The sequence below is a fragment of the Primulina eburnea genome, unplaced genomic scaffold (genome assembly GCF_022965805.1).
Source record: "Primulina eburnea isolate SZY01 unplaced genomic scaffold, ASM2296580v1 ctg861, whole genome shotgun sequence".
Classification (NCBI taxonomy): Eukaryota; Viridiplantae; Streptophyta; class Magnoliopsida; order Lamiales; family Gesneriaceae; genus Primulina; species Primulina eburnea.
In genome coordinates, this window is record NW_027331630.1 from 6,386 (window position 1) to 23,177 (window position 16,792).

The following is a 16,792-nucleotide window of genomic DNA, read 5'->3' on the forward strand; positions in this document are numbered from 1 at the left end:
CCAGAATCACCTACTAATCAAGAATTAAGCATGCAATTAACTTAATTAATAACAATCAGAGATAATTGCGGAAATGGTCAACAAACGATAGTTATACAACCCAATCGAAGTCCAGAATAAATCAAACAACAATAAACGGTATAACTGAATCGAAACAAAACAGTACTGATAACTAAATCCATCGGCTACTCAACGTCCTCCTCCTCCTTCTGAGCCATCCAACCTGAGACCTGCCCCGTGGGAATGGGGTGTCCAAGATAAACAAAACCGAGGACGTGAGCGATAAGAACGCCCAGTACAAAAGTATGAGTATACAAACCTATATGAAATGCACATGCTATGATATGATACCAGGGTAGTCAAGGAACAGGAATCACAAAAGATCTCAACATGCTCAGTCTAGAGGCGCCAAGTGGATAGTGCCGCGCGGTACTCCTCTGGGTCACTACATCCACTACAAGATCAGACGTGGACATGAAATGTCCCGGATCACCGAAGCCCTCCCGACCCGTCGGCCACTGTGTACTCTCGGTGTCCATGCGTCCACAAGACAGGGCTGAGCGGCCCCATAAGGTATAGCTTATCTCGAAAGAGATACAGATCAACAGTAAAGGCTATCTCGAAGGAGATACGGCTCAACATGAAATGCAACATGCATCATAAAGCGTGACATAATAGCATGCATCATATGACATATAACAATGCACCAAATACTCATGCAACACATATAAGAATGTATACTCAACCAGGATATCTCGGATAGTACTTTCGTACCTCTATCACTGCAATCCTAATCCACAGGAAAAACCAGAACAAACAGGTCTAGTCCAAGCCTTCGTCCGTCGTTAGCCCGCTGACGACGATGCTCCGAGTCCAACCTGTCCAAGTTCGAACAGTTCGTTCCCTAGCTGCTCTGTCCGGACTGCTCTGCTCGGACTGCTTGGCTCGGACTGCTCGGCTCGGAATGCTCGGCTCGGACTGCTTGGCTCAGCTCGGACTGCTCGGCTCGGACTGCTCAGCTCGGACTGCTTGGCTCGGACTGCTCGGCTCAGACTGCTTGGCTCTGCTCGGACTGCTCTGACCTGTCCGGACCGCTCTGATCTGCTCGGACTCCGGACCACTCTGCTCTGCTCGGACTCCGGACCACTCTGCTCTGTCCGGACCACTCTGTCCTATCCGGACCGCTATGTTCTGTCCGAACAACTAGGATGGCTAGGACTTGCGCTAAAAACACACAATACCCCTTCACAATGAGAAATCCTATGGCATATTTATAGACCTCGGTTCGGGACTCCCGAGCCCTTGCATGCATGGACATGTCAACCCAATGCCATGCACTTCGACACCTGTCCGGACACCTGTCACTCATCCTCATGCACAAAGACACATGTCCCGACTAGTGACACGTTACTGGACACCTCAGCTCATCATCCCGACCACTATCTTCGATCCCTAACTAACATATCAGTTCGGACATTCCCTAGCACCATCTCGGTTCGGACATGTTCCCTAGCACCAGCTCGTTCGGACATGTTCCCTAGCACTGTACTGGTTCGGACGTTCCCTATCACAGCTTCCCTAGCACAACTTCCCTAGCACAGCTTCCCTAGCACAACTTCCCTAGCACAGCTTCCCTAGCACTGCACTGGTTCGGACATTCCCTAGCACTGCACTGGTTCGGACATACCACTTCTGCTCCGCCACTACCTAAGCTGCCATGACTTCTGAATTCAAGTATGGCTTCTGAAATCAGCTATGGCGTGACCGATGTCAATTAACACATGATTTACTTAATTAAAGACACTTAATCATGTTTAGTTAACTTAGTAGAATTCGGGCTACTACAGACAGCTGAGCTTGTGGTCAAAATTCGCGAGAGAATGAAGACTGCACAAAGCCGACAGAAGAGTTATGCGGACAGGAGACGAAGGGACTTAGAGTTCGCAGTGGGCGACCACGTGTTTGTGAAAATAGCTCCTATGAAGGGAGTTATGCGCTTTGGCCGGAAAGGCAAGCTTAGTCCAAGATTTATAGGCTCGTTTGAGATTTTGGAGAGGATTGGGACACTAGCCTATAGGGTGGCATTGCCACCAGCACTTTCAGGAGTTCACAACGTGTTCCATGTTTCAATGCTGCGGAAGTACATGTCTAATCCATCACATGTACTCAATTATGAGCCTCTTCAGCTAACTCCAAATATGGCATATGAGGAAAGGCCTGTCCAGATCTTAGCAAGGCAAGAGAGGAGACTGTGTAATAAAGTCATTCCGATGGTCAAGGTCAAGTGGCTGAATCACTCGGAAGAAGAAGCTACTTGGAAAACCGAGAGGGACTTGATGAGTCGTTACCCAGAGCTATTCGGTAAGTTCTAATTTCGAGGACAAAATTTTATTTAAGGGGGGATGAATTTTAAGGTCCAAAATTAAGACGACGTAATCCAACTGCATGCAAATCAAAGAAATATGAAAAAAAATGAGTAATTTATTTTAATTGCTATTAAATTATGTGACATACATGCTTATTACGATTTTATTGTCATTCTGCATGAAATTGTATATTTTTTAAAAAAAGGGCGTTCAAGGGACGATCGAGGAACGGAGATCAAGGGCTGAAAATTGTGAAAATGTTTTATTAAATAATTAATTTTAATTATTTAATATAAGGGTGATGATTTTCTCTTATTTTTTTTAAAACAAGGAATTTTGAGATGAATTTACAAGCCGGGATTTATTTTTATCGGTGTTGGATTTTAACTAAATTCGATCTTTTAAGCAGTCCGGCTATTTAATTCACTAATTATATTTATGAAAACATTTTTTTTAAGCCTAACTTGCACTAGTGGGCTTAATTAGGAGTTAATAGGTCTTAGGCCTATTAAATAAAATGGATTAGCATATAAAAACAATTAAACCCTAAGCTAGACTCTCAAAAAAAACTCACGCCACCCTTTTTGTGCAAAACAAAAACTCTCCCTCGGCGCAACAGCAGGTCTCGGCCGAGGGGAACTGATTTTTCTTCCAAAGTTTTAAGGGAAGCAAGCCTCGGTTCTCTCCGTTCTTCGTCGCCATCGGTATTTCGTGCGTTTACGACGCAAAGGCACGCCTAAATCTTCCTTTTCTCATCCATTACATCATATTAATGATTTAATTAATGTATGCATGAAGATCTTGAAGTTTTATTTTCAAAAATTCGTTTTTCTCATGTATATGCTATGAACTAATGATTTTTATGTACCAAACCATGTTTTGATTGTGTTTAGGGACTGCCATGATGCTATATGATGTTTAGGTAAAGGTTTCAAGGAAAACAAAGCCACACACACCCACCCACCATCGACAGAAACCAAAAGGAAATAAGGAAACAAAAAAACGTAGGCTGCTGTCATGAACTTGAACGATCGGGTGTCATGTTTCAGGGTAGGGCTTGGTCTTGGCTGAGACCAGGACACGGCCAAGGGTTGTCAGGAGTCAGGGTGAGAGTCCTAGCCATGCTAGGACTCGAAGCGAGGGCTCGGGAAGAGTCCTAGCGCAGCTAGGACTCCACCCGAGAACCCTGCACAGATTTGTGCAGGGTTCGCGCCACTCTCAGGCAATGGAGGCTCGTTGCGTGGGGCACGGGCTGGGCTAGGAAGGTTCACTAGGGTCCTAAGTAAGCGTCCATGGATTGGGTTTGGTTGGTAGAGCGTCGGCTGGACTCACACGATCGCAAACGTGAGAACCATGCAGCGCATGATTCTCTGCCAGCTTATGCACATCAAGGAAGGGTTTCGTTTTTGAGTTTTGGTGTGTCGTCTTGACAACATTAGAGTCCAGTAGGCTAATTTAACATGTTAGGAAAGTTTTGGTTCGACATGGCTCGGGAGTAACTCGGGAAAATTAAGAGATGGCTCGGGGTCGAAGTTTAGGTGTCAAAATGAGTTTTAAAATGAAGAAATTTTGGAAAACGGCTCACGGGGGTCGGGTCGTGATCCATAAGGGCTAAAATAATATAAAAAGACTAAATTTTGAATTTATAAATTTTATATTAAAGTTTGGTATTTTTCGGGATTAAAACACCGTTAAAATAATCAAGAAAATATAATTGAAAAAGTCTAAGTTTTAAGCCAAATAAAATTACGAAAAAATTCATATAAGCTTAAATAATTATTTGGGACATGTTAGAGTCATGAAATCAAGAAAAAAGTCAGAAACGAAAAGTGTCGAGTCTAGGGGTAAAACGGTCTTTTTACACCTAAAAATTTGTAATGGTCATGGCAGTGCCCTAAATGCTGTTTTTATGATATTATGATCATTTTTACATGTTTATGAAATGTTCAGGATTTATTTATGATTTATTTTAAATATCCATGAAATTTTATGATTTAAGTTGACATTTAAAATACATTGTGCATGCTTGGTTTCAAAAGAAAATATGTTTATGCATGATTTTATAAAGTGATGAAAACCTTGATGAAAGTGAAGTAATTGTGACTATGAGGATTTGAGGATATGAGGTTATGATTGAGGATAGGCCAAGGCTCAGTTGACGATCCTGTGTCGCTGATGTCCCCGCCGCCCAGTTCTGTGGTTTCATGTAGATAGTACCATCGACTCTTGAGGATTGAGGAAAGTCACAATTAACGATCTGAATTCAATAAAGGAAAAGATAATTTTTATGATCAAGAAAAGATTATGTCATGTTATGATTGAGGAAAAAGGTAAAGGTGAGGTTCATGTTATGCATATCACGAAAATGTTATTTTATGTAAAAGTATTTTCACTGTGCATGTGGTTTTATTATGAATTATTTGTTACAAAGATTTGGTGTGTTGAGTCTTTAGACTCACTAAGTGTGATGGATGCAGGTGGTATTGAGGGAGGTCTTGATGGGTGATACTACTGGACTGACGGTGTACACAACCCGAGGACCAGTGCTACATTTTCGCATTATGCTTTATGATTTAAGTTAAAGATTTTTATGATTTTTATTTATGCTTTTGAGAGATTTTTGAGAGGTTTAGTATGGGCTATACTTGTCAAACTTATTGCTTTTTAGGCTTGATAAAACAGTAGACGATTTTACTTTACGACAATTTCACTCGAATTTTTAAGTACTAGTTGATTGAGGTTAATTTATTCTAATAAGTGCAAAATATTTTATAAAAATATTTTCATGTATTATTTGAGTTGGCCGAATTTTAAAAAAAAAAATTCTAGTACATTTTAAACAAAAGAACATGAGACGTTTCAGTACTCCTCTTGGCACCCTTTTTAGACTTATTGATCTGCTTTCCCTTAATGCAGTCTACACAAGTCTCAAAATCAGTAAAATCTAAAGTACTAAGTACTCCATCATTTACTAATCTTTTAATTCTCTCTATGGAGATGTGTCCCAATCTCCTGTGCCACAATATAGAGGAATCTTAATTTGTAACACATCTTTTAATACCTCCCTGAACATGCATAGTGGTGTTATTATTTTGTAAAGAAATAGAGAAAAGACCATCAACCATTGTACCATTTACAATAAGATTTGATTTATAAAACAAATTTATTGATTTATCCAAAAACTGAAATGAATAACCAAGGGGTACAAGTTTTGAAATTGAAATTAAATTCCTAGAAAAACTAGGAACATAAAAGGTCTTTTCCAATTTTAAAATATAACCACTATTCAACACTAGGCAGCAAGTCCCAATAGCCTCCACATGCGAAGACATCTTGTTTCCTGAATAGATGCTTCGCTCATTTTCTATTGGCTTCCTTAGGTTTTGCATACCCTGCAAGGTATTTGTAACATGGATTGTAGAACTAGAATCAATCCACCATGTGTTATAAATCATATTAACCATATTAGATTCATAACAGATAAATGAAGTAGGAATACCTTTCTTTTCAAGCCAGTCCTTAAATTTATTGCAATCCTTCTTAATGTGTCCCGTCTTTTTACAGAAGAAACACTTGGATTCTTTCTTAATGTCAGGTTGGGGTGGAATTATTCCTTTCCCTTTTCCCTTAACTTTGGCTTGCTTCTTAAACTTTCCTTGTGTGGTCATAAACACATTATCACTTGTTTCCATCAACAGCCTTCCTTCCTCTCGAACACACATGGTCATTAATTCATTAATTGACCATTTATCTTTATGTGTGTTATAGAAATTTTGAAGGGTCCATATTGCTGTGGAAGAGTGCATAGAATGTAGTGCACAAGAAAAGTCTCAGACATTTCCACTTCAAGTGTCTTGAGCCGAGCCGCTATGTCCCGCATTTTCATGATGTGCTCTCGCACACCTCTCACACTGGTGAGCCTTAATGAAGAGAATTCCATAATTAGGGTGCTTGCAAGTGCCTTATCTGAAGACTGAAATTGTTCATCAATAGCCTTCAGTAACTCTCTGACATTATTATGCTGATCAACAGAACCACGCATACCAGCAGAGATTTTGGTCTTTATGAACATTACGCAGAGTCGATTAGATCGCTCCCATTTTTCATAAAGATCAATGTCATCAGGAATGCTGGTTTCAGTAATAGCAGATGGTTCGTCTTTCCGTATAGCATAATCAATATCCATCCACCGCAATTGAAGAAGAATTCTTTCTTTCCAAATTTTATAATTATCGCCCTTTAGATCGGGAATGTCACATTTCATATCAGAAAAACTCGCAGGTTGCATAACTGCACAAAATATCATATGCTTAAAATTTTGAGACAATATCATGTTTTACCAATGTAATTCATGTTTTAAAAATCTAGTGACATAAAATTTGTCAGTGGGCTAAAATTTTAATTCAATAAGATTTTTTTTTCTGTAACTTTATGATAAAACTATCTAAATGTATTTTGCTTAACTCCTGTTGGTAAATTAAGAAAAATATAATTTGATATTTTAACCTAATTAGTTATATAAATATAATAAAAATCCCTGTGGTGTAAATTTTATTATGTTTATATAATTAATTACAATTGATGTCCATTATGTGATCCAAATCCACTTAATGCATAATTTTTTATAATTAAGGATGCTGTGGTTATTCCTCAATTATTTAAAATTATACGGTTCACTGGACAAAATTTTGACTTTACTTAATGCTTTATATAATAATTATTTCGCAATCAACACTTTCCAAGAGTGCTCTCAGGAAAGATGGGTAGTGCTAAGGCCCTTTAAATACCCAACTCCTAGACAGAGCAATGTTCATCAGGGAGACCAGTGGCTAGTCAAGGCAGTTTAAACCGGTCTATGAAGAACTCTCTTAGATCATGTTTTCTTACGTCACCTTATAATTATTATTCAACTTAATTATCCACATTTATGTGAATCTTTATAAGCCAAAATTTTTTATATTAAATAACTTTATATTCACATTTTTACTTAATATGAACAATTACATTCCATCAGTTTTTTTCTTCAATCAGAGTAGTGATAAAATGAGGATCACATTTACATAAAATGTGGGCTCCTCATTAGTTTTTCTCTTTTATCAGAGTAGTGATAAAGTGAGGATTATTTGTTCATTTGTGAATATCTGAAATATTTTATTATATTCACATCTTACTTGATATGTTCATTTCAAATTATAAACAACTTAATATAATTTGATATGAACACAATGTGAATATTGTTTTTTCAAAATATTTTCAATACAATTTACATTTAAAAAACTTAGAAATAAATGAAAACATAATATTAAATTTGCATGTACACATCAAACACTTATCCATAATATTTGACATTATATCTAACATGCAAAAATAATTTCTTAAAATGTATTGAAAATTGCATCGAACTTCAAATTATTTTAATGTGTACAAATTATTTAACCAAAAGTTATATGTATACCGAATTAAAATATAACCTAATAATACATTAATCATTATTTATTAATTAATTATTATTATTAAAATAATAATAATAATTAAAAAACATTACCGAGAATTGACAATTTTGTCAATTTTCGTGGGTCCCATATTTAATTTAATTTAATTTTTTAATAAAAAAAATCCGACAATTTCTATCATTGTTTTAAATGAGTGGGTCTCGCATTTATTATATTTAATCATACATTGCATGTAATTGGCACACTGCACGTTGAATCATATAGCTTTCGAATTCACTTGCCGACAGTCATATTTCGAAGTCTTCTTAAATAAAAAAAATCCAACAATTTCTATCATTGTTTTAAATGAGTGGGCCTCACATTTATTATATTTAATAATACATTGCATGTAATTGGCACACTGCACGTTGAATCATATAGCTTTCGAATTCACTTGCCGACAGTCATATTTCGAAGTCTTCTTCTTCTCTTTCGAAATAAAATTTTCAGAAACTTTCTTGATGAAAATTTTCTTTTCTCAAAAAATTTTCAAAATTCATAAAACTGTATATAATTTTCAAGATCTTATCCGAGAATTCCGAAGTGCAATGTGATGAAATTTTCCGAAGAAATTTTCAGGTACGTAAATCCATAGCACTGCACCCTCTACTGTGGGCCATCACCTTGTGGCAAGTAAAGAACGTTTTCATTTTCTTTTATATACTTCCTGGGTGGTAAGGTTTTATATTTTGTTTTATGTTTTTTAATTTAAAATATATATCTTTTCATTGCATATTTTTATTATTTCTTTTATTGGATTTATTTTTAGATTTTTTTTCTTCTAATTAGATAATTAATTATTTTATGATTAAAATTAATAATGGCAGTTTTCCAAATCTATTTAAGAAAATCTTGTTTTGCCACATCGAAAAGCCGCATCTCTACCTCTTTCTTCCTTAATTAATTTCTGCACTCTGAGTTAGCCCTAATTACATCTTCTTCGCTGCGCTCAAAGATCGCCTCGGTGTTTCGTATTTGCCATATTTTAATCAATAATCACGTCATTATTTGAACCTTCCCATCGACGTTTTCCTCTTATCTTGAAAAAATGTAAGTTTTCTTTCCTTTAACTAATATCTAGTAGATTTTGTTGCTTTTTTGTAATCTAGTGACTTTTTTTTTATAATCTAAATCTGCATATGTGTGTGTCTTTATTGGAAAGAAGATGAGAAGAGATAGATGCTAGCTATATAGGGCTTTTTTTTGTTCTGACCAAAGTCTGATGAATGGAGTTGTCAACATTCAGGGGAGTCATTAAGTTGGAACTTCATTGTCCCCAAAATGTAAATGGAATAGCTGCCGATCCAAAGCCTGATTGGAGTTTTGATGACTTACGATCAGAGCTTGATACAATTGAAAAGAAGCTCATCCCGAGTTTAGATTTTTCTGCACCTTTTGACAAGAAACGACCTAGGTAATTTTTTATTTTGCTCCATTATTTTATGTGTACTGGTCTTAACTTTACTTTACTTTGTTCATTCAGAAATCGTTGCAACACAAGGGGATTTGCGATGCATGTGTCAGATCATGAATTGGGTTTTTCTGATAGTGACGTTGAAGAGGAGGTTGTTAACTCATCCATGGTTTCAGGCAAAAAATTTTCTTTTGAAGAACTCGATATGAGGTTTGTGCTTGACTACATGAAGGGAAGTGAAATAGTATAGTAGACTAAATGTCCGAAAGAGATATTCAACAATAAACATTAGCATTTTGGTTACTCCAGTGTATGAAATACAAATTTTCTGGTAAAACCCCCAAGGACAATTTTTTTTTTAAATAATGATTTTGTTGGCTTGTTGTATTAAATATTATTATTTTCTCAGCCTGATAAACAAGTTGACTTTTTCCTTGGTTGTTAGTGTGCACCAAGTTGTTGATCACTTCTTTTTTTTTTATTTTTTTATTGCAGTGACGGTATGATTATGAGTTACCTGTTATGCTCCAATGACAATTGATGGATAAAGTGGGGTTAGCAGACGTGCATCCGTGAAGCTAAGTTATGAATTTCAGCTTTATGTTTCGGTGAGTAGACGTATTGATTGTGGTAGGATGATTTGGGAAAGGATAATAATGAGGTTAATGATACCAAACTGCTTTTTCCCATCTTTCTAATAGTTTTGATGGATTAGTGTGTGCTTGCTCTAATTTTTTCGTTCATTCTATTAACATCGTGGGACTAATTTTTTTGTTGGTTGACCTTCTTTCTTACCATTTTCTTGACTCGAGAGGAAAGTGAGAAATAAAATATTAACCTTAGAGACAAATTTGGTAAAGGAAAATGAGAAGTTTGCTTCTCAAATTGCTGAAATTCATAAGCATAGAAGGACACAACAAGAGAGGGAGCGAAAATTTGATTTGCAATATCACCGTACAATGTATGACCTTTTACACTATGTACCTCGGATCTTAATTTTCGTTATGCTTCCTATTTTTAAATATAGAAGTGGGCTTGAGACTTTCTAGCACGGCATATTCTATGTATGCTATGAAGATATTCCTTTTTTTAACTTCATTTGTAGTGTAGTTTTTCTCCCTTAGTAAATGGCAACCTTTTGTAACTGATTACCTGACAAAACTCATTGAATTTGTTACTGTTTTGAGACTATAAAGGTTCCAGGACACTTAAGACAACTGGAGGGTCCTTGAGGTGTATGGATATGATTGGCATATGAATTCAATTTATTCAAAAATTGTTTAACCTATCTGATCTCCATCTCAATTATGATGACCTTGATATGAATTTTCACGGTTATTGTGAAGTGTTTAGCTAGGTTTTTAAGGTTGTATTCCAATCATTTCTACTCCGATAATTTGAATTGGACGAGAATACTGCTCTTACGAATTTATTGAATTATGGCAGTGCAGAAGCACTTGATAATCACCTTACAGCTGTACAAAGAGATCATGAGCACATATCACAACTAGAAGAGAAAAGAATAAGAGATGATGCAGCCCGTGAAGAGGCTAAAAGGAAAGAGAAGACTCTCATAGAAGAAAAATTATGTAAAGAAAAGATCAAAGCCGAAGAAGAGGTTCTTTCCGCACCTATATCATTTAAATATTTCTGTATATTTTTCCTTCTCAGCTTCTGCAGCAGCTAATTCGTTGCCCTTGGGAAATTTGTTTTTCCCCCATGGGAATGAGGCAGATGTAACAGTTATTCACATATGTGTAGTTTTTCTGTCCAAAGCTTCTTGTGTATAACGATAAAAATGAGAACGGACTTTTAGTCAATGAAAAATCTTCAGATATCACAGCTTGGTATTGTCTTCCATGTCTTATTATCATGTTGTGTATAAATCTAATCTGAAAGTTTCCAACTATTGAGAAGTTGCTCAGAAAAGAATTGCTACTAAATTGCACACCAAATGATGGATGGACGCATTTCATATATTAGATTTACCAAGAAAATTAGTTGTAGCAAGGCTTATGTGAATATGCATCCATCATCCACTATTTGTTTCGTAACTTAAATAACTTTTTTTTTCCTGGTACATTTGAATGATTGAATCAATGTAGGCTAGGCTACATGCTGAGAGAGCTGAAATAGATAAAGCGGCTGCGGAAGCTGAGAAGCAATATGTAGAAGGAAAAAGACATGCTGAGAATCAAGTTGCTGAATTAGCTGCTACCAAAAATGCTGTTGAAACTTTAAGAAATGGTGTTCCCAGGATAGAAACTCTTGGGCAGGTCGTGCCTACCAGATTTGACGATAAGAAACATGTTTCATTATCAGGTATGTGGGACGTTATGTTGATAAACAAGAATTTTGACTTTTTCGCCATTCTAATCTGAAGTTTCAACTGAGTCTATTTGGCAGGAAGAAGTATGACAAGAGCTTCAAAAAATGCTTTAGAATTGGAGAAAAAAAGACTACGTATTTATGAAAAGTTAACTATAGAAAACGGGGCTCTTAAAGAAAGTTCTGATCAGGTAAATCACTAAGGATGATTCGAATTTCAAATTACTAGATTTTACTGTACTATGCATTTAAATATCTTTACAGGTTTATAGAATCGTTTGTGCAAAATAAGCAAGACACATAAGGTGGTCGCAACTTTGAATAGATCACCGAATGCTAGAGTAATGTGTTTGATGGTTCTTCTGATTCATTATCTCTCTACGATGTCCATGAGCACAATGTCGATGATATGTCATTTATGAACCACAATTGTCTGTCCTATCCAGGGTAATCGAAGAACTGGACAGAATTTCAATAGGCTGATTAAAACCATCTATGCTACTGTAGAAAATGTCAGGTCAGTCGGATCTTATCATTCTTTCATTTTAACAAACCAGTAAGTCTTTTACTTTGCTGTTCATTAGTTTTTATTTTCCTCTGATAAAAAAAATCTTATGTTATGTGCAAATTGCATTTTTTTTTCAACAGAACAAAAGCAGATGAATTGTTCAATTTAATCAGTAGTCCAGAATATCCCCATTCCATCAGTATCATGTCCTTTGCAGAAAAGGTATTGTTGTTGAGTATCACTTGAAGGAGTTACCGGTTTTCATTTCTTTGTTTGATTGCAGAACCAATTTGATATTTAATAGATTATAAGCGGAGGAAACTTTCATCATCGTGTTCAGAGAATGTCTAATAAATATGTGCTTACTTAGGGAGTCATGATTTTTACAGGTGGTCTTCAACTGTGAAAATTCTCAAAAGAGCGACGGATTCATTTTTGCCTGTAGTCATGTCATTGTTCTTGTCACCTCCAAGGTAAACTCTGCTGTGAAGAATTCCATACTACTTGTTATAAATTTATTCTAAGTTGTTATCATGAAATCAATTGTTTGCTAAGAAGTCCTTTTATGTTCTCTTCTTTTGTGTAAGATAAGTCTTCTCCGTGTCTGGATTTGTATGCTTGTGTTTATTGAAGCAGCAATTTAGCATGTTGATCCTGGATAATGTGTCATTTGATAATATTTTATTTTATTGAATACAGATTCCATTGGCTTTGGACATTCTCTTGGCAGAGTTGAATAGAGTTTGCATGTACACTGTGCCCAAATATGTAGAATACTCTCCAGTAATAAATCTAACTCAATATTTTAAGAACTTGTCTTTTGTTTGTTCTCGATTTTTCCTTGTTATGGTTTGCTGATGCAAAAGTATGGGCAGTTTCATGTACTTTTTAAGTTCTCTGCAAGAGTCACATGGCTTGATTGGACTCTTAAGTTCAGAAACATTCTTGTTCTCTTTTGGCTTTTCGACAGAGCTGCTGCTGTAAATTGATACCATATTTATGTTATCTTTTATAGGTATTGTTTCAAACCAGAGAAGCTTATTTCAAAGCTATTGGCTACAAGGAAATATATGGTAAGATCGAAAACAATGATAGTTATGTAGAGAGATTGAGTTCGATAATGAGACTCTATGGAGCTTTAGTACAGGTTTGGGTGCTCTGTGACTACTTGAGCTTTTAACCATAATTACCCAATGCATTTTAATGGTACGAGACAAGATTGGGTTCTGATATTCTTGTTTTGGCAGACTGAAATTGGTGGCTTTCAGAATCTCCATGGACTTAAAGAAGGTTGGGCATGGCTTGCACGGTTTCTAAATTCTCTCCCGGCTAATCTTTATACAGCAGTTGCACTACAACATTTTCTTGAAGTAAGCTGGAATTTGCCTTTTCACATATATTTTTCAATATTTTATGCATAATGATATGTAGTCATTTAAGAACGTCTAGATGTCAGGATACGCTCTTTACCGAAGATACAGAAATCAGTTTGAGAAGTTGCTGAGGATCATTGCTCGTGACTTCCTCAAAGCACTAAAAGAGGGTAATTCAGATTCAGTAAATGCAAAGCTGATCAAGGTGAAAACATCCATCATTAATTACGTAGAGTCAAGCCGGTTTAAGAAGGAACCAGAAGGATTGCAGCTGAGAGGCCACTTGGATTCGAATGATTTTTTTTGATGTTCAGCCATTATTTCGAAATCTATTGATGTGCAGTTAATCTGATCGATCATGTGTATCAATTAGTGTTACTCGGCAACTAGAACACAAAGGTTGAATGTTGGGAAATGTTACTCATCCATCAATCATGGTTCCCAATTAGTATTGCTGGACTAATAGAATCCGAAGGCTTTCAGAAATGTTGCCTGATTTGGCTTCATCCGCTTGAATAGTGAAGATCCTCCCAAAGTTTTTAGAAATTGAAGAAACAAGTACACTTAAGAGTGTTGAAAAATCGACAACAAACAACTACTCGGATAGCTGTCCATATGTCCGACAAGTGTTAACCATTGCCCTTGGCAGCTTCCTAGGATTATGGTCATAACCAAAATTTTACTTGTATTTTTTTGATCATCTATAATAGAAAAAAGAAAGAACGAAACAGCATTACGTGTTATTCATAGAAGTGGCATACTAATTGACCATAGATCAATTCTACTTTTGATTTGGGAGTGTTGATCACACCTCTAATTCTGAACATATTGTTCATACCAAGTGACAACAATATATTTTGATCGTAATCTTGTGGTCAAATAGTGTAACATGGTTTAAGCAATCACCTCCGGAATTGGTGTCACAACTATGCTCTAAAGATTATTTTTTAAACATTTAAATTAACTAAAAAGTTTTAATAGGAAATCATTTGATCTGTTTATGTAAATTGATGTTGTTTACCTATTCATAAATAAGAGTAGATAGCATTATGGAAAATCGTGTCATAATTGAAAAGGACAAGTTGATTGATAAAATAATTTTTTGACGATCGAAGAAGTGAGCTATACGATTACCCAAGGAAAAGTTGAAACGAGATTTTATATGTTTTTTTTCCAAAAAAAAAAAATGTTATTAGAGATTTTACTTAGTCACCCATGGCTACTAATAATCCACTCCCGTTCATTATTTTAATAACAATATGTTATCAAAAATATTAATTTCAATAAATTTTCTCTTCCACGGGTTTCTCTAATTTCGTAACGCTGGACACTATATACGCATAGGGAAAAAAATATTGGAAGAAGGTTTCAATAAGAATGGAAAAGGTAATTTCTTAAATACAATACTCTAATAAAATATAATAATTTTAATTTTACAATATGTATGTGCGTGTGATTATTCTCACATATGTATGTTTCCCAAAATAATAGTGATTGATCACAAAAATGACATGTAAATAAATATTAGATTTAAAACTTAAAGGTTAGGTAGATGTACCACACAACCAATTACAGAATCAACGTATAAAAAATAATTTACAGAACTAAATTACGTGCAAGAAAAATAAGGAATTTGTTTTCCGAAAAAATGATATGATCAAGATGGACTAACGCAACCTCTACGCTTGATTGCGATGATACGTGGATGATGATCCATGGAGGTTCCTTTCAGGAAAATGGAAACTTTCACGCTCAAATTTCAACGTCTTCATAAGGAGGCAAGCAAACGGCCAGATATCTGTAATACAGCAATTCTACTCGAGGAAAATATAAGCACCAGAGCATCTACACGCACGAAAGATATCACATCAAATACCAGTCTTTTAAGTAGCAAAAAGTAAATAATATCCCTTCCTGTTCTCTGTGTGCGTGCGCAGGGAAGTGAGTGGATCTCAATTTTTTTAAAAGCAACCATATTGTTTGTTACTTGGAGAAGAGAACCGAGAAGAGCCTGAGACACTTTGCCTCCAGGGAAGGGGGCCAAAAGTCCTCCACATGCTTGATGGCAATACAACCTAGAGCCTTGTGTGAACAAATGGCAGCCACCTCTTTGCACCCAAAAATTTCCCATTGCACCAGGGTAAGACTTAAGCTTCATTCCTGCATCCATCATTAGTAAAAGAAGTATTAATCTAGAAATCGTAAAAATTTTCACCCAATGCTCCGTGATAGAGAGCAAAATTTGGAAAACTTCTTAAAAATATCTATACAAGTAAATTGATATTTTCTTCTGGCCCTTTAGCCTGATTTGGATCTGACCAAAAGAGTTGGAACCAAGCTGTCCCGTCACTCCACTCAAGAAAGCAATTTTTCTCTCACAAACTCAACAGTTTAGCTTATCTACAGCATCTTTCATCTCAGTTCGGTGAATCTGCATGAGAGAATCCGACTGTAAACTCAAACGTTGTACCTGCTTCACAGTCATCACATGCCAAGGAAAGCTTATTTTCCTTTACGAGACCCCCAATAATCAATTTGAAAGTCACATCATCTGGATAAACACCTATAGTTTGCATCTCTTCATATAGATTCAAGGCTTCACTAACTTTAAAATATTTACAATATCCATTGATGAGAGCATTATAGGACACAACATCAGGGTAAAACTCCCTGTTCTAGCATATCATGGAAAGTACTGTGAGCCATTCCTATTCTACCTGTCTTACATAGATGGTCAATAATAATGGTATATAATGCACGACTTGGAATTAGACCCATCTTTGTCATCTGCTCAACAAGGTCCCTGGCTGCACTTGAGTTGCCTTCTCTCAGAAAGGCATCTATGAGAATACTAAATGTATCCACATCTGGAAAGATTCCCTTCCTCCCCATCTCCCACAAGAGTTTATAAGCTCTGCTGGTACGACCAACTTTGCAAAGTGCATGTATCACTGTGTTGTAAGATACAACATCTACAACTCCTTTGCCCTCCATCTTATTTACTACTATCAACATGTATGCCTTATCTATCATGCTGGCTTTGCAGAGACCTTTTAGGAGCGCATTGTAGCTGTAACTGTCAGGTTTCATCCCGCCCTTCTCCATCTTCTCCATTAATTTTTCTGCCGCATCTAACATTAAGTGACCACAACAATAATTTAACAACACATTATGAGTGATTAAATCAGGCTCACACCCATTCCTCTTCATATAAGTCTTAATAGCAAGCGCCTTGTCAATCCTACCAACCTGACAAAACCCGTGTATAAGCACATTATAGATTACCGTCTCAAACCTAAGTTTTCCCCTCA

General features: G+C 36.0%; 1 protein-coding gene and 1 pseudogene across 1 annotated transcript; one reads left to right on the forward strand and one right to left on the reverse strand.

The window, feature by feature from the left end:
- Positions 1–9,062: 9,062 nt before the first annotated feature.
- LOC140822482 (mRNA export factor GLE1-like) lies at positions 9,063–14,332 on the forward strand. Its single transcript, XM_073183252.1, has 14 exons — positions 9,063–9,272; positions 9,342–9,482; positions 9,823–9,880; positions 10,085–10,233; positions 10,719–10,890; positions 11,378–11,594; positions 11,679–11,791; positions 12,047–12,117; positions 12,249–12,330; positions 12,498–12,581; positions 12,808–12,891; positions 13,124–13,255; positions 13,356–13,478; positions 13,558–14,332. The coding sequence occupies exons 1-14, from the start codon at positions 9,085–9,087 to the stop codon at positions 13,786–13,788; spliced, it is 1,845 nt and encodes a 614-aa protein (XP_073039353.1). The 5' UTR covers positions 9,063–9,084; the 3' UTR covers positions 13,789–14,332.
- Positions 14,333–15,970: 1,638 nt separating this feature from the next.
- On the reverse strand, positions 15,971–16,787 carry LOC140822483 (uncharacterized; annotated as a pseudogene).
- Positions 16,788–16,792: the final 5 nt, after the last annotated feature.

Coding starts and splice junctions, on each gene's coding strand:
- LOC140822482 (XM_073183252.1), top strand. CDS start 9,085: ATGGAGTTGTCAACATTCAGGGGAGTCATTAAGTTGGAACTTCATTGT. Junction 9,483..9,822: donor TTTGAAGAACTCGATATGAG/GTTTGTGCTTGA, acceptor TGATGGATAAAG/TGGGGTTAGCAGACGTGCAT. Junction 10,891..11,377: donor AGATCAAAGCCGAAGAAGAG/GTTCTTTCCGCA, acceptor GAATCAATGTAG/GCTAGGCTACATGCTGAGAG.